At 44.9% G+C, this 18452-nt stretch overlaps 1 protein-coding gene across 2 annotated transcripts; it reads left to right on the top strand.

Annotated features, from left to right (window-relative positions):
- The first annotated feature begins 439 nt into the window (after nt 1-439).
- Nucleotides 440-17920, top strand: hic1 (hypermethylated in cancer 1). Of its 2 annotated transcripts, none has more exons than XM_072691977.1 (2): nt 440-649; nt 7988-17920. In XM_072691977.1, the coding sequence occupies exon 2, from the start codon at nt 8005-8007 to the stop codon at nt 10240-10242; it is 2238 nt and encodes a 745-aa protein (XP_072548078.1). In that variant the 5' UTR covers nt 440-649; nt 7988-8004; the 3' UTR covers nt 10243-17920. The 2 variants fall into 2 exon arrangements, with proteins under 2 accessions (XP_072548078.1, XP_072548077.1); XM_072691976.1 differs by lacking the exon at nt 440-649 and adding an exon at nt 2553-2749.
- Nucleotides 17921-18452: the final 532 nt, after the last annotated feature.

The following is an 18452-nucleotide window of genomic DNA, read 5'->3' as shown; positions in this document are numbered from 1 at the left end:
CCATGCATGCGAGATGACCCAGGAATAGTTCAGAACTAGATGATGCCGTGTGCAGAGTATGAATAGTCCAGCTGCAAGAACTGGAGACTTTTAGCTGCTAAAAAAAATGAGCTTTTACACAGGCAGGAAGACAACTGTGCATTGAAATTTGCTCTTTATAATTAGTTTGATTAGCTACAGAGGTGGTGTTTACCCAAACTTACTACAATACTTTGAACCCCAGTTCCAAACCTCACATCTGTTGTGTGTAGTGTATTTGTGCGACAGTGCCACAGTTGTGACTCCACATCCAGTTTGCTCACCGGTAGGTGTCGCTGTCCGCGCGCTCTGAAGCTGCAGCTTTGCTCGGTAGCGCCGAGTGCGCTGCGTCCCAGCACGAGCATGAGCAACTAGGACGCGCTGCAGCACGCGCGGAATAAACGCTTACGAAGAGAGAGAGAGAGAGAGAGGGCGAGAGGGAGAGATAGAGAGGGAGTGAGACAGAGACAGACAGAGAAAGGGAGAGAGAGAGAGGCCTGGGCCTGGAGTTCAAGGGGACAGCGCGCGCGGACAGGCTGCAGGGCTGAGAGCTGGAGAGGCGCGCTGGATGGGGGAGTCGCGCGGAGAGAGAAAGCAGAGGAGCGCGCGGGACATCAGACATGAGTCCGAGGTGGGTAGAGAACGGGGTTTGGGGGGGAAGGAGGGGGGGGGAGGGGTGTTGTGGGAGCTGTGGGTTACCTGGGCCGGGTTCAAGAGCGTGTGCGCGCGCGCGCACACACAGCGCGGATAAACACACCGGACGATAGGGAGAGTTTTTTTTTTTTTTTTTTTTACGTTTTGATGTGGGCACTTTTAAACTAAACATGGTAACAAAAACAATTATACATTATTATTATTATAATTATTATTATATTATTATTCTTGTTAATCATAATAATAATAATAATAATAATTATAAAGACAAAAATAAAACTATTAAAAATACGAATTGTTATGAATAGAGTTAATTCTCGTTATACTGAACTACATGTTAATGTACAAATAGCTGTTATGTAATAATCGCTATTTATCATAATGTACTCAATAATGTACCCTAAAGTAAGGCCTAGTACAGTGCCAAAGGTGTTCGAGTGAAATTCAGGATCAAATTCACTGTACTGAGATTAAACACTGTATCATGTGCTGAGGACTCACCGTAGATCCCAGGCAAAAGCAAGAAAAAGGAGTGTGTAAGTTTAACTGGGTGTGCAGTGACCACCCTTATGAACACTCACTCTACAGTGTTGATCAGGAGGAGTTCAGCCCCAAAATCTAAGAAACCCAAACACTGGAAGTTTTCAAAGTGTATAAATAAACCATTAGGGGGGTGAATGGCGTGTCACATCAGATGTGACGAAAGGCCTGTATTTCACCACGGCTCACCTTATTCATATTCATACAGCGCTTTCACAGCCCAGGATGTGTCAGACAAACACGTTAATTTATACATCTCGCTCTCGTGTGTGCGTCTCCCTCTGGAAACGTCCAGCCGCTGTGGACATTGACTCGGTCACCAGAGGAGAGAGAGTCAGGTGAGTCCAATACAAGCCCTAATACTGGCTTAATTTTAAATAAAGCCACAGGAAGAGCGCAAATTCTGACAGACACGAATTATACATTTATCTGAGTCTGTCTGTCAGTTTTTTTTACACGACTGAGAAGAATTTGGTGTAGACATAAAACGTCTACACCACTTAAAAACTTAGTTTAAAAACAGCTGAAAAAACTAGTTTGATAAGTTAATAAAAGTCTTTTTGTCTAAATTAGTAGAAATGCAAATTAACTGTAAACACAAAAAATATAAATAAAAAATTAATAGCGATATATATATATATATATAATATATATTTTTTGTTTTCTTTAGGGAAAAAGTGTAAAAGTGTTTTTTTTATTTATTTTTATTTATGATATTAGTCTGATGTTTACAGGCTTTTACACGTGTTTAAGCGATGTGAAGTGAAGGGTTTATTCGTAAGCAGACTGCACACTGAAAGCTGTATGTATTAGACAGGACAACCCTCTCAGAAACACTAGAAATACTCAGTGACAGAATAAAAACAGGCCTCACCAACCTGGGGCTTTTATTTTTTACTCAAGATTTCTCCACGCTGCTCTGTTTTGCCCTCGTGAAAGCTGAGGCCTGTGATATACACTAAAACGCCTGTCTCTTTAAGACGGAGCGACGTGTTGTGCTGCAGTTCAAGTTGGGGTCACTGTAAGTTCCTGCCCTCGCTTTTACCTTTTAGTTTTATTATAGCCTGACATCACACAGGGGCTGAGTCCTCCTCATCCCCACTCGCCTCTCAGTGCTTCCACACCAACATTCAGCCAAGCATAATCACAGAAATATAGACAGAAATCGGAGGAAACTGATGCTGGAGTAAGCACGAGTTTTTTTTTTTTTTTATAGGAGGAGTGAGAGAGAGTGTGTGTGTGTGTGTGTGAGAGAGAGAGAGAGGTGGGGAGAGAGAAGGCGAGATAGAGAGAGAGAGAGAGAGAGAGAAGGAGGAGGAGGAGAAGGAGGAGGAGGAGGAGAAGAAGGAGGGCGAGCAACCAGAAATTCGTAGCAATTAATAATAAAAAAAGAGTTGGCAGTCGTACTCGGAAAACTGGCATGGGTTTTTGGAGGCTGGCAGTTCAAAGTTGAGACGTCAGAAATGACTGCAGAAGAGAGCTGAGATGATCATGAAGGGAGACTTAGAGCGGATGGCAGAAGAGTTCGGGCATCCAGGTAAACTCGTACTGCACTTTTAACACTGTTTGCTCCAACGGCGCGATGCTTTTACACTCTTTATGCCACTAAACCGACGCTTTTATGAACGCTTTGACTTTGTGTGATGGGGATTTCATCGGTAAACTCGCTGCTCATTTTCGTGATGATCTTGATTTTCATGTTGAAGCCTGAGCTCCATTATATACACAACCAGCAGCTCGTCCTCTCTGCTAGCTGACATTTATCAGCTGGGTTATTTCCACACTAATTGCTGGAGCTCTTTTTAGATCAGTGAAGGAGGACTTTCTAATGGTTTCTTGATTCCTTATTCTGTGTGCAGACTGAACGCTAGCGTGCCTCGTTCCAGTCTAATGGTGTAACTAGTTTATGATGTTAAGATGATAATTGGTTTAGTGGCCTCCAGCTAATGAAGGTGTCGGGAAAAGAAAGAAAGCCTCTTTAGAGCAGCTTTAGAGACTCTGCAGTGTCTTTCCCCCTCCTTTACATCTTTAGCATGGTTGTGTGCATGGCTTTTGCGCACAAACTCACACACACACACATGCATGGCGGTGAGGGGTCTAGAGTTAACGAGGTAGCCTAACGTCAGTGTAAAGTGGTCACTCAGGAAGCGGCTGGACTGCAGATTTTTATTTTAGTTTTTTTTGTAAACTAAGACACTAAACTCAGTCCTAAAAACGGACGTTTAGGCAATCCTGTAAGAGAAAATAAGAAACCTGCTTGAAAAGATTAGGCCATTTTGCTCATGTTTGTGTTTTGATGTAGGGACTGTGTAGCGACAGCGCCGCAGTAGAACTACCGGGTCAGATAATGTGCATAATTCAATTAAAATGTTATATCAAGCTTAGTGTGTGCTTTACGGGCCTACAAGCGAAATTAAGATGAAGCCTTTTTTCTTATTTTATTGATGTGACAGTGTTGAAGGTCAGCATGGCGCAAACAGGCCACCTCTCCTGTCAGGAGACGAGTTACCCTGAGACTTAGCTAGATAACCAACTAACTAACGGCTGCTGAATCTTCTGTTTACCTCAGCGGACAGTCTTAAATCGCTGAAATTAGCTCGGAAATATCCGCTGGAAACACATTCATCTCTTCACGGGTGACTGGAGAGAAAGTGTGTGTGTGTGTGAATGGCCCAGGGCTCTGCTCTGAGACACACACAGAGACAGAGACAGAGACAGAGAGAGAGAGAGAGAGTGTAAGTGAATGAGTGAGAGAGTGAGTGTAGGTCTTTCTGCTGTCTGTTATAAACGACGACTGTCCGTGTAGAAGGTGAGCTGTGTTAGCAGGAGTGAGCAGAAGACACAGCACGGGGTAAAAAGGTGTTTTTGGGGGTTTATGTATTTATTTATTTACTCGAATCACCGTTACTGACTGAAAGTTACATCAGAAAATACAGCCTTAATAATTTGAATAAGTCTGAATGAATAACTAGTGAGTTGCTTTTCATTCACAAAAATCCTGCAAATGGGCTTTAAATCAGTCTCTTTGTTAGAGTTTGAGAGACTGTTTAAGTCTGCTAATCTAATTTACTATTACACCACGACAGACATTTCTTATTGTACAGTTTTGTACAGTCATTTTAATTATTCACATTTAAATCTTCTATATAATTATATGTTGAGAGCAATTCAATTCTATATATGTGTAATGTCTATAGAATGGGCCCCTTAAACTGGTAAACTGTCAAAAAAGCTATTAGTCTCAAGACTTAATTATTAAGTTATCTGTGAGAGTGAGGATGAGGGCTGGGTCTCAGAGGCTTAACCGTTAGATATGACACGCTAGTACCAGGATAGATCTCCGTGCATGGGCGAATCTGTCCCCTCAGCACAGGGACGGTATAGCAGAGTCCGGGAGTCTGAAGCTCAGAGGGAGGGAAAGAAAGAAAGAGGGAGGAAGTCTGAAGTCTGCTCCCCTCAAGACGAGCAGACCCCAATTCGCCTTAAAGCGGCGAGGTGACAACGCAGACAAAACACAGGGCTAATGAAGAGCAGCCCGGCTTCAAAATGCGAGCGTGTTCGAGCAAAGAGTCATGCAGCAGACCAAATATAGCAAACACACACTCTCTCTCTCACACACTATTGATATGGGCACTGGGATATATAGGCCACTGCACCCTAAAAACACAGCAGCCCTATTAACGCTTTATTACTATAGTTATTAAATGACTTTGATGATTTGATGATTAAATGACTCTATTAAATCCAACCTGCACGGTGAGAGCTGTTACTGAGACCGGGCCGTCAGATAAACCCAGTGCAATAATAAAGGTGATTTAAGAAGGGCCAATAAAAGGATTATTAAGATTAGGATTAAGACGGGGTTTAAATGCACTAGTAGGTGTTGGGGGCGTGATTATTGATGCTTTATTTACTTTAGCCTCAGAAAAAGAAAGGCTGTGTGCAGTGAGTGTTGATAAGAGGTGGACAGAAGTGTTTAAATAAAGCGTTTAAGGTGATTTACTCCTGTTGCCGCAGTATTAAAGGGACCTGGGCTTCCTTTTGCTTTTATTTTGGACATGTCTAAAACAGGAGCTCGTGCTTATTTATTTATTTATTTATTATTATTATTATTATTAATTATTATAATGTATTATTATTACTACTACTTGTTTATTTTACAGATTAAGCTTATATACGATGTATTTTATTGTTATTGTTAGATGTATGATATTTGCGTAAAACTGAGCAGCACGTGAGCAGTCAGGGTGATGCTCTCTCGGGTTTTCAGTCTCAAACGGGAAGGTCTTGAGGCAGAAACCGTCTCTCTCACCTTAAATACACCTGCAGGTGGTGAGACGTGTATGTGTATGTGAGTGTGTGTGTGTGAGTGTGTGTGTGTGTGTGTGTGTGTGTGTGAGAGAGAGAGACAGATCAGTCTAAAGGGAAAACACCGAGGTGCTGTATACTGTCCTGTTATAGCATGCAGTCTAATTTAAGCTGATTTGCGCAGACGTTTGAGCTCTGCGCTCGCAGTTCAGTACAGGGGCGCAGACGTGCTGTCTTTGATGTTGGTAAAAATGTGGTTTTATTAAAATCTAAATTATTATTCTAAAAAATAATGATTAAATCTCGTTACTTCTGAAATGAAATAATAATTAAAAAATAACAGTAATAAAAAGACTGAGTTGAAGCTCTGTGCTGCAGGTGCACTACAATCTGATGAAGTCAGGACACACCAAATTTGGCTTCAGAGCAGTTTTTTTTTACTTCATACCTCATACCTGATTAAATCCCTAATACAATACCCATATGCTACTCTACGGCGAATTCTGCAGTGCTGCGTAATATTCATATCATCATTAATATCGACACCTGCTGCACATTCCCGTAGTGCTCTTAAAGTCATCCTAAACAACGTGTGTATGGGTTGTATTAAATTATAGTGATTGTCTGAATTTACTAGACGATTCTGACAGGAATCCTGTTAAAGTTTCTGTGGTATTGTTTAGTATTCTTTCATAAACGGCGTTACCGTAGAATAACAGATTGACATTTTTGCTTTATTTACTTATATTTTTATTTCACACCTTTACCAGTCTGTTGAGTGCTTATTCTATGTTATTTTAGTGTAAAGGTGCAGTAAATGTGCGCCTATCTGCTGCTTCTCCCCACCAGTGACTATTGTCCAGCGGTGGACGCGCTGGAGAGACACGCAAGCGCGCGCGAGGATGTTAGCGCGCGCTCGCTCGCTCGCTCGCTTGCTTGCTTGCTTGCTTGTGCAGCAGTTCTCTGGTGTACAGACACACACACACACACACACACACAAAGAGTGTGACAGACCCGAGAAAACGAGAAATGTGCACCACGTCTCTGATACTCTTTTGTTGTCAGTTTGACCTGCTTTAAAGAGACGAATTTAAACTTAAGTCATTTCCATGGTCTCATATCTTCATACACAGCTCTCTGTGGTGAAGTTACATGGCGAGCTGCTTCGCGTTTGAAAGTGTGACTGACCAAATACAGTCCACCGCCCTGGGATGTAAAGTTGGAAATCTGAGTAGACTGAACGCAGACATTTATTAAAAATGCTGAAGGTCAATTTGATCCAAGGCTTTTAAACCCAGACTTCCTTATTTCTCCAAGAAGCGTATATACAAAGAAATAAACAAAGGGAGGTTGGAGTGATGTGGAGAAGGCTCTGGCTGTCCTTATTTGTTTAGCTGCTTGTTTCCCATCAGTAAAACCAAGCCCCGAGGGACCTGAGCAATCTCTTTTATCTCATAGACAGAGTGCCAGTATGAAGCCGTGTTTGAACAATACATCCTGGTAAATTTGTACAGTTTGTTATGTTTGTGTAAGAGGGATTAATACATCCGACTTGGAGCTGGAACCTTTCGGGTCTCTTTTTTTTTTTTGGATGAACATCCTGGGTAAGAGTCAGCATTTACATTTAACTCTGATAGAAGATTGGTTATGGAGTCACACTCCTGAGCCCCAGGGTTTTGATAAGATTTACAGTAAGTGTGTCTGTAGTTCCTTATTTGACCGAGCTGAAAGGGAGCTGAGTGTCCTATCTTTTATTGGACACATTTTTGTCCCCACTGGTTTATACCTGCTGTTCATCACACTTGCAAAACCTTCACTCTGACTTTGTTTTAAAACTTTGCACACCACCTCTGGAATGCTTTATCAGGAAGACAGCAATATGAAAACACATTTATATTGCCCCCCCCCTTTCCTTTTTTTTTGCTCGCTTTTTAGTATGAGTTTTGAACATGGACTTGTGATGGCAGAACCACAGCTCACTCTCTTTCAGCTATAGTCTTTATTTAAAAGAGTTATTGGGATGTGCAATTATCCGAGCGCAAATGTAAACTCCTCTGAAGTTCCTCCAAATTTTCATATTCTGTAAAAACAGAGTAAGACTAAACCAGGGCTGTGTTGGGGCTCACGATGCAGTGTGTGTTTTTCACATCTTCCTATTCTGCCAGCCAAAGACCCGCAGTAGATCCTGGCTCAGGTGCTCCTATCCTGTTCCTGAGTAATGTTCATAGTTAGTCATCTGTTAGGTCAACAACTATTAAAGTGGACAGATTGGCACAACTATTAAGTCCTGAACTGTGGTATCAGTTTACTCTGCTGTTTTCCAGCTCTCCCTCAGGGTTCTGCAGGATTTCTACAAGGTTGTTTTGTAATGTGGGCAATTAAATCCACCTGAAAACCCAATGGTGATCTGGGATGCAGATGGAGAGACTGTTGCATAATGTTTCCATTTCTCTCCCTGCTGTTTCAGGTGGTGGACTGAAGACGATGCTGGATGCCATGGAAGTCCCAAGTCATGCTAGGCACCTCCTCTTGCAACTGAACACTCAGCGCACCAAGGGCTTCTTATGCGACGTAATCATAGTGGTGCAGAATGCTCTGTTCCGTGCTCACAAGAACATTCTGGCTGCCAGCAGCCTCTACCTTAAGTCCCTTGTTGTCCATGACAACCTCATCAACCTGGACCATGAGATGGTGAGTCCAGGCGTCTTCCGTGTCATCCTCGACTACATCTACACAGGGCGTTTAAGTGAAGGTGACCCCACCTCCCCCACAGAGCCCAACATTGGGGCAGTGCTGGCAGCTGCCAGCTACTTGCAGCTGCTGGACTTGGTGGCGCTGTGCAAGAAAAAGCTGAAGAGAAATGGGAAATACCACTTACGACCCACACCAGGGTTTCTACCTTACAGTAAAATGGGTGCCAGTGGGGTGGTGGGGGGACGGCTGCGGGTGTCCACTCCAGTGATCCAGCCTTGCTTCTCCAGTGGAGTGATGAGTGGCCACACGCCACGAGGCCCGCCGCTTGATGATCTACCACCACACCCCCTGGTCCCCCACCACGCAGGAGAGCTTTTTGCCCCAGGTTCCATACAGGGCCCACAGCCCTATGCTCCCACGCAGGCAGCTCTGCCCTCACAGCCAGGCCTACGACTGCCCTCCACCGACAGGAACTGCTCGCCAATATACGGACTGGACCTGTCCAAGAAGAGCCCTAGCTCCCAGTCCCAGCAGCATCCTGCCCACCCTCATCTGAGCCACCACGATGAGGAGCCTGAGGGGGAACTGAGCCACCGCAATAGCCCCATGCTGAGCCCAAGCGAAGGTGCGGGAAAAATGGAGGCCATGCACCGGGCAGGCTCTCTCACCCCACACTCCTTTCCCCTCCTCAACCCACCTCTTGCATCACATCTCCCACACTTGCAGCGCTCCAACTCCCAGGGCCAGGAGCCATACCCATGCCCCCCAAGCCCTGAGCCCTCTGAGGAACCAGGAGAACGTGGGCGGGATGGCCCCAGCATCTACCGCTGGGTGAAGAATGAACCAATGCCCTACAACGTGGAGGATGAAGATGAGGATGATGATGAGGAAGACAGTGGGGGCATGGGGGAGCAGGACAAAGAGGTGCATCACCAGCATATGAACCACCACAAGAATGGTGAGGAGAAGCTGAACCTGAGCGAAGGAGGCTACGGCAGGGGAGTGAACTGCGACGGTGAGGATGAGAATGGGACGGGTAGTGAGGAGACAGGCAGCAGCGAGGGCCGGCCATCTCCACCTGGTGCCCGTGGAAGGTATCATATGCCCTATGAGCCAGAGAGCTTTGGAGATAACCTGTATGTGTGTATTCCCTGTGACAAGGGCTTCCCCAGCTCTGAGCAACTGAATGCCCATGTTGAGACTCATGCAGAGGAGGAGCTTAACCCTGGTGGAGAGCTGGACAGTAGCAATAGCAACAGTACAGGAAAACCTGCCAATACCAATGGTCCCGCAAGCTTGAACAACACTGGCAGCCTCCACAGCCCTTATCTGGACAGCAAATCGGGGCAAAATCTGCATCCCATGGGCATTGGGGAAATGATCCGCCCATATCGCTGCTCCTCCTGCGACAAGTCCTACAAAGACCCAGCCACCCTGCGTCAGCATGAGAAAACCCACTGGCTGACGCGCCCATACCCGTGCAGCATCTGTGGCAAGAAGTTCACTCAGCGTGGCACCATGACCCGCCACATGCGCAGCCACCTTGGCCTGAAGCCCTTTGCCTGCGACGCTTGCGGAATGCGCTTCACCCGGCAGTACCGGCTTACTGAACACATGCGCATCCACTCTGGCGAGAAACCCTACGAGTGCCAGGTGTGTGGTGGCAAGTTTGCCCAGCAGCGCAACCTCATTAGCCACATGAAGATGCATAGCAGCGGTGGGGCAGGTGCAGGGCTTGTAGCCGATGGCAAATTGAAGATTGATTTTTCTGAGGGCATCTACCCCCTGAGCAAGTATGCAGCTGAGCACCTGGGCCTGAAGCAGGAGAAAGCTTCTGAGCTTCTGGCGCAGGCCTCCCAGCACCTGCTGGCTGACGCCAAAGCCATGGAGAGCCTCTATCCACTGTCCAAACTGACTGCCGAGCACCTAGGCCTCTCTCACGACAAGATGGATGTCTTGCCGCTGCCACCCGCCCCCCAGACTCTCACCGCAGAGGCTCGCACCATTGACCGCTACTCCCCCAGCTAGAGAGAGGAGACCTTCTCCAACCCTGCCTTAAAATGCCACGGCTCAGCTGGCCCAGCTATGACACGTCACTGTATGCTGCCCACAGTATTTCAACTCTCACCTCAACTTCATTTGAATCTCCACCTCAGACACAGGAGGCCAAAGACTGTCGGCCGTGAAAATGCACACAGACTGCGTTGACTTCTAAAAGTGCCTTTCTCTGCACATTTTGCAGTACATGCTTTTTTAAACAAAACATATTTTCCTAAAAGGAGAACTGCGTTATTTATAATCCGCTCCAAGCCATGGACACACTCACTTAACAGTGCAGTATTTATATTATAAAAACAACTTCCTTTTTGTTCAGCCGCCGAGCCAGACAATCAATTGAAAACCAAAAATAGAAAAATAGATTTTTTTTTATTTATTTTTGTTTTGTTTTTGTATGTAAGCAAAAGCCAAAGAAAAGAGGTCTCAAAAGAGAGTTGCAATCATACCCTAAACCTGTGTACTAAGTATTATTAGTGTATATAGAATGAGGAAAACAAGCACATATGAACAATTTTCAGGGCTTCTGTCCAGGATGGAAAAGGGATTCTGGACTCAAGAAAAAAAGCCACATCTTTGGGATTTTATAGTGATTGGACTTTTTTAAAAGACTTTTTGGAATACTGGATATCTCCTGTATCGCAGTTTCCTGCTTTGCTGAGTGGCCCAGCTTTTCTATTCAAAAGGGAGCAACTAAGTGAAGACAGTGTTTGTTCCAGCACTTTGGTAAAGTGATCTAAGCTTTTCTATGCATCAGTGCAGTGAATCCCATCAGTGTAGTGATGAATATCCAGAGTGTCTTATATAGGCTGAATTATTTTTGCAGTCAGAGGCCTTCAACCCTTTTGTATTTTCCAACCCAACCCCCTACCGTCCCCCCACCCCAGAACCCCCGACATATTACTTGACATCCAGCCAAGTGTCTTGAAGCTTGTTGTTCAAAAAGTAGCACAGCACAGCCCTGTGAGCTCACATCTGGGCTATCATTGCACATACTCTGGTCATGACACAGTAATTCGTGTCCACAGCTTTCTGTCCATATGGTGCGCTAGACTAAGCAGGGGCGTTGCCTTAAAAAATCGGGTAATATTTACAATGCAGCCCAAAAGCGTTCTCCGGGAGGACACAGCGAACCCATTAGAGAGAAAGTAGCCAACCTTCACTAGCAAATAGTCATAACCAAACAAATAGCAAGCGGAACAAAAGCACCCTTTCTCCAGATCCAGTGTATATAAACTCTATCCAAGTAGCCCGCATCACTTGATAAATGATGAATCTAACAGTGATCACAGTAGGCAAGCTTCTAAACTCAGAGTAGCGTCTCAGAGAGCTGGAAAGACCTGGTTCACTGTGCCACTGTTCATGTTCTGTCCTGGTTCATGGCTAAAGGAGCGCCACTGCCCCATGCCCGCACACACCGAGTTGTTAATGTGACAGCTATGAGGATTAGACGCAGGGTGCTCTCTCTGACACTGAGAGCACAGTTAGGGCTCGGCACGCTCGCTGCAGCTGCTCCACTCAGGATAAGCCCTGTGAAATCCCCAATTCTCTCAGACTGTTCGCGCTGTCTGTCGGCCTGATCCTAGATTTCATGGCTGCTGAACGGTTGCTGTGATCTACACGCTGCCCAGATAACTCCCCCCCCCCCCCCCCCACACACACAGTCCACCCCACCTGCCCTCATAAACTACAAACAGCACACACCCAAATGTCCAAAGCCATGCATATCATGACTTTCTGCTTTGCCACATTAGTACAAATGATGCCTTAAAATGATGTCATATTGTGATTACATGGGCTATATATTTTATACCGCACCCTTGCTTATTTTTATATTCCCGAGAACATAATGGCCTTTCTCTGTTTTTTGTTTTTTTTTGGTTTCTTGTTTGTTTAAGCAGAGGGGGGTTTGTTGACCACTAGTGACAATGACAACCTCAGTAGGTGAATGTGAAGACTTTAAGCCACGAATGCACTGTGATAGGACTAATGACCCTTCCAGCCTTAGTGAATATACTGAACATGTTACATACAGGTATTGGAGGCAACCACAATCAAATCTGCCTTCCAGAGGCTTTATTCTGTAGCACATCATCATATCAAGTTGGTGTTCATTTTCATATCTTGTTTTGTTGTTGGTCACATTTGAGCGTTTGACTCTCATCTTTTTCTTTCTTTTTTTTTTTTTTTTAAACCAAAGTAAAGTGAAACTGGTGCTTACCTCAGGACCTGACCCATCTCTGTATGGGGACACAATGCTTCAGCAATAGGTTAGCACGTACACAGACACACGCACACACTTGCAAACACCCACCCACACACACATGTACACAAAAACACACAAACACACCTTCTGAAGGGAGAGTTGTCCTTTTTTCGAACCTGTGGTAATTTCGAGAATATGAAAAGTGATGTTCATGTTGTTGATTTTTTTTTGTTTTTGAAAAGGTTATGTAATTATTAACAGTGTTTCTTTCTAAGTAGCTTATTCAACTGTACTTCTGTTCGTATGTTTCAGAACAACAACAACAACAAAAAAAAAATACTGTGGTCAGGTTGTAATATGGTAAGTTTACATCGTCCACTTGCCATACAAGGCAAACTGAGTAATTAAACTGCTTTGATGATACAATTTGCTATTTCTATCAAATCCCTCTCCGTACACCTGTAAGCACTCCAGCGTGAAGGCAGCACGGCTTTGAACTCACACACACACACACTCACTCACTCACTCACTCGCACTCACTCACGCTCACACACTCTCCAAAGCAATGGCAGACGGCAACATCGGTCCTCGATGTTAATGTTATGCTGTATATAAAATGCTATGTGTTTATCAATAATTCCCCTGCAATGATAAACACTCGGTGGAGTTGGTAAGGGAGAAGCATAGTTTGGAAAGTTGATTGACCCGTCTGTTCAGGGTGTGGCTGAAGGAGCTTCAGCTGAGGCCTTGGCAGAGAAGCGCTGAGGTCTTTGTATACACTGACTATTAAACCACACACAGGGAACCAGCTTGTTTGGGGCCGAGACAGATGCTGCGATTTCCCAACACTCTTTAAGTGGATAGCAGGGATCCAGAAATTCCTCCCGACTTCATTTCGCAAAACACACACAGACACAGACACACACACACACACACACATACACATAGACGCGCACATATGAAAAAAAAAAGAACAGTCTGGGCACATGGGTTTGTTTGTATCCAGAAGAAACCCAGAGTGTAAACGGGATACAAATCTACTGCCTGGAGGCTCCGAACAATATTACCGCTATCATAACAGCGCGAGCGGCGGCCGCAGACGTATTAATACACATCGAGGAGATGTGACAGACTATTTGAAGTGGATTTTAGTGGTGGGAATATAAATCTCACACTCCCCTTCTCCGCCATTCATTAAGTCACTCTGGTGGAGAACCTCTCTCTCGTGCTTTCCTGCTTCCCCACAGACAAAACAAGAGAGAGAGAGGGACAGAGAGAGAGTGAGAGAGAGTAAAGGGCCTAAAATATGTTCCACTTGTGATCCAGATCTGGGGAGGAATGAGAAGGAGAAGGTATCTATTTTCTGAGCTGTGTTGTGTGTATGTTACGGAAGACTTCTAGTGGGAAGAGGCCCCGAGGAACTGCACCGTGAGCCGTATGCTCATGTGTTAAGGCTGACACGCTTGTCTCTTGTCTTGTCTCCATGTAGGCTCTCAAAAATGAAGATTCCTCAGTGGTTCTTGAGTAGAATGTAAAAAACATGAATTGGTTAAGTGGAACTTTAGCAGGAAAGATCTAAAAAAATTCTTCACACTCATGTCTCATTTACAAAAAACATTCTTTGACGGAAAACCCGCTGAAATCCTCATTGGAAAATCAAATGTTCCTCAATGGCATCGCTCCAGAGAGCTCTTTCTGGTACCTTTATTTTTAAGAGCGCATGGGAGCTGCTTGAGAGTGTGAAAAGCACATGTGTTTAATGTTGAGCTGGAGGGAAAGAGCGGGGCTTGAGCGAGGGAAGTGAACTTTTGGCTCGGTGGTAGCAGTCCGCAGGATGTGCGATGTGGTTCTGCTCAAAGCCAGATAGGGAGATGAAGATACGGAATGAGCGAGTGAGAGAGAGAGATGGAGGGAGAAGGAGAGAGGGAGAGAGTTTAGCAGCAGTTCTCTAAATGTTCTCCTGGCTTAAGTCTTCAGTTAGGACTCTTCTCCATTCAGAAAAGGAATGCAATGCCTGGCCTTCTCAGGCTAACCCATCATTACTGTGTTCTTCTTCTTCTTTTTCTTCATTCGCTTCTCCTGCCTCTTCTCTGTCTTCGACTTCATGCCTTCTACGTTTTTTTTTTTTTTTTAACGCCGCATAGAGACAATGTTTGACAGTTTACAGAGAGTCGTTAACCCTCTGGTCACCCTTCTCGTCCTCGGAGTGGGCCAAGTGAAGAAAAGCAAAGCTTGAGAGATGAAGTGAAATATGTGGAACAATATACTGTACTAACCATACTTCATGAGGCGGTCCAAGGGAAATATTCCTCTCAGTCTGAGGAAGCTCCCTCAGTCAGAGCAGAAACCAAAGCTTACCAAAGCCAGCCTTAAAGTTTATATTGATGGAATCCACTCGGCGGAGAGTGTGTTCACAGGACATATAAACAGCCAAATCAAAAGCGGATTACTGCATTACTGCGGGTGTTTAAAGGACGGCCATTGTGGTCCCGATAGTGGCTTGATTCCAGTCAGCTTGGGGTTCCAGTGGTACAGATCTGAGGTGTCAGCTCGAGGGCGAATGCTTGCTTGCATGCTGTTGAGATGGTTTTATCTTGACCGTACCCTAGAGATTCTTGAGAAGTTTCTTATCCACAATCGTGCCTCAAAACCACTCACTTCCTTGCAAGAATTAGTGCAATCTGTGTTGTGTTTCTGCTGATTTTGCAAGCCCCTATATATAGATATGTAGATGTAGATTATGGACTGTGAACTTTGCCTGATTGAGGACTTTCTTTAACTGAGCCTTCTGGGAGGATGTAGTCTGGGCCCTGCCTGCATGGACCATGGTCACTTCGGAAACGACCCTGTAACACACCTGTCTGCCTGCCTGCCTTTCTTCTTCACAGCTCAGAGGTAGAGAGTATGCAAGAGAGCAAGAGAGCCTTGACACACTCCACAGCTTTTATTGCATTCAGCTGTTTCACATTGACTTGTAAAGAGGGCACATTTCTGGAGAAATCATCACCTCGTGATTGCACTGGCCCTGCGGCCGAAGAGCTCCGCAGTTCTCCTCCTTTTCGCACCGCTCCCACTGCCTCTAGCTACTCGCCATCCCCTCTTCCCCCAGTCTAATCCAGCATTCTTTCTCTCGCTTCTCTGTAAGCATCTCCCGAGTGCCCCCTCCCACTGGCTGACCCGCCGCTCTGACCACTAGCCCGCAGCCGCGCCTTCTGATGAAGTGGTGTCCAGCTGTTCTTCATGCTGAAGAAGACAGTTGTCTAAATGTTTATGCGAACAACTACTTTCTTTCCCTTCACGCCCTGATCAAGTTCCACGGTGAACTCGAAGGCATGTGTTCCTATTCTCTGTGGGGCACGAGTGGCCAAATAAACAGCAGACTGGCCTATTGTCTCAGACTTAATAACTGTAAAAATATACCAGAGCCGGAGATAAAAGAGGAGGCTTTGTGATTAAGGAAACGCTTGATGATACAAAGGGGAAACGGACAGGGACGAGGGAGAATTGCTGAGAACAGTGCCTTGGCAGCCCTGTTCTGCATTATATTCTCAAAAATAACGGTTCCCAAATGGTTCTTGGCTTTTGGGCAAGTTCACTTATTTTTAAACAAAGTGATAGCAAAGTAAGAACAAAGTACTGCTAAACATGGTTCTTTAAAGCAGTGGTTCTCAGAACAGAAGTCTTGTTAGGAACCCCCAGTCCACAGTTGTGGACCATCTGGGGTTCCTGAAGACTACTTTGAAAACTTCCGCTTTAAATAATCATCCATGGAAAGGTTCTTTACGAAACCAAAAGTACCCTGTGGCTTTGCTCTGAAGAAACCTTTTTCGGCATCTTCATTTTGAAGGACAGATGGGGGCTAAATGGCTAAGTGGCAACACGTTTGAACAAAGATCAAGAAGACAAGATTAATGTGCTTCTACTTTCCAGTCACTTCAGCTAGCTTGTCAGCTTCTGGGACAGGTTAGGACTCTTCACTGGGCCTCAAAGGGAATTTTAAAGCAAGGGCATGGTTTCTGTGTTATGGGAAGCTCCTTTTTTTTTCTCGGAGTGGCATTGAATGACAGCGTCGTAGCGAAGTGGGTTTTACATTTCCATTTTAAAGCCTGTGCCCTGAGCGTGGGTATCGTGTTACCGGGCCCTCAAATTATCACCCCATCTTCCCACGCCGGGAACAGGCTCTGCGTGTTCCTGCAGCGAGGAACCGTGGCCACCAATGGTTTCTTTAGCCTGTTTAGATTGGCACATTTGCTCAGCTGTACCCTCTCCAAGCTCTGAAACGGACAGGGCAGGAGGCCGACCAGCGAGATCAGATAGAGGCCGCAGGCCGCATGTGAACAGACAGGCAGTGTTGAGCTGCCCATACGTTTGTTTGTGTTTGTGCGCCGGCTGTAGCGCAGCTTCAGTCCGTCCAGCTGAGGAATTCGAGCGAGCATGTAAACAAAAGGGTGAAGTTTAATGTGGAGAGAAAAAGGCAGAATGGAGTGGCTGATATTATCGGGAGGCCGATAGTCATGCATGACCGCGCACACACTCATACACACAGACACACGCAGCTGGATGGCAGGCAGCCCTGTCACTGCTCCTTGTTCCAGATTAGGTCAGATTTAATTAGGCTGCCCAGTTCTTTTTGGAGTGTCGCTTTGAGTTGGAAAAGCCATTTACTAAAGCACAGGCTGTGTTACTGACAGGCTGAAGCAGAAAGAAGGCCGGCCAGAATATCAGTGGGGAGACTGGACAAGCCACACATGCACATACACAAGCACTTTTGCAGTATGCACCCGTACACAAACCTATACTCAAAAAGTCTTACGAATTATTGCACATCCGTGAAAGAATGGGAGAGAAATGGCAAAACGTACAAAGAAAAACAGGACGGTGAGCCAGAGTCGAAAGCAGACATGCTTTGAAAGTAGACCTGAATCAGAGGCATTCAGAGACCGTAATTGTATTAGGACTTAGAGACAAAAAGGAGGGAAAAAAACTTAACTGACTGTGGACGTTCCCATTGCTTCCCAGCCAACCAACACACCAGCAAGTCTGTTATGGTTTCAGCGATCACCATTACTTCTTGTTCTGAACTTAATTCAAATATAATGCAATTTAATACAGCACTTTCAAGTGCTTTCCTGCAAGATTTACATGACTTCACAGACCAAAAACAAGCAATATCAACAAAACCAAGCAGTATTTTTCTACATTACATCATCAGTCATGTTTTCATTGTTACAAATTGCTTTTAGTGAAATGAATGTATTTATTGCATGTCAAATGTTTTATAATTTTTTGTATAAATTTCAATTGTGGGATATTAAAAAGTGTTCTTTTTTCTGATTAGGCTTTTATTTGTTTTAAAAGCCGTTGTGAATTTTTCATTTTTGTTCGTTTGCATCTGTATTCTAAATCAACTTGGCAATAAAATTCATTGCATAATGGTTTCACACATGCAGAGTTGTGTCCGCTTTGTTTTGGAAAAAGGGTGCTGATTTTTTCACTGCATGGTTTAATATAATCATGTACACACTCGTCAAAATGAGGCTGCTCCAAATGGTGCAACAACAAATTTGTAATCATTTGCAATCGAGACGTGGTTGTGAACGTGGTTGTGACTAGCTACAAGGTCCTTTTGGACCCCCCACGTATTTCCAGTTATCAGAATCAATATGGAAACAGAGAGTGAGAGACATGGAAAACACTTCCAGAACTTCCCAATCGGCAATTTTCAACAGACCTCAGAACAGCTATTCAGGCACTCCCACTTTGCAGATAGAATCACCAACTAGCTCTCATTAGACGCTACCCAAGGTTGACTTCCTGGTGAGAGGTATATCATTGCTGCTATGATAAACACGCGAGGGCAAACTGGTTTACTCAACACGGCCTGTCTAATGCTGCTATCCAAAACCTGCTAGCTGAACAGCCCTAATGCTAGTGCAGTAGTTGCTGTATGGTGGAAAGTTACACAAAATTCAGCTGA

Source organism: Salminus brasiliensis, chromosome 11, assembly GCF_030463535.1.
Source record: "Salminus brasiliensis chromosome 11, fSalBra1.hap2, whole genome shotgun sequence".
Lineage (NCBI taxonomy): Eukaryota > Metazoa > Chordata > Actinopteri > Characiformes > Bryconidae > Salminus > Salminus brasiliensis.
The sequence above is the reverse complement of the archived record's forward strand: the minus strand, read 5'-3'. Positions and strand labels throughout refer to the sequence as shown.

Excerpts from the sequence above, each read along its gene's own strand:
- hic1 (XM_072691976.1), top strand. The coding sequence starts at position 2,698 with ATGATCATGAAGGGAGACTTAGAGCGGATGGCAGAAGAGTTCGGGCAT. Across the intron at positions 2,750-7,987 it reads AGAAGAGTTCGGGCATCCAG|GTGGTGGACTGAAGACGATG; the intron begins GTAAACTCGTAC and ends CTGCTGTTTCAG.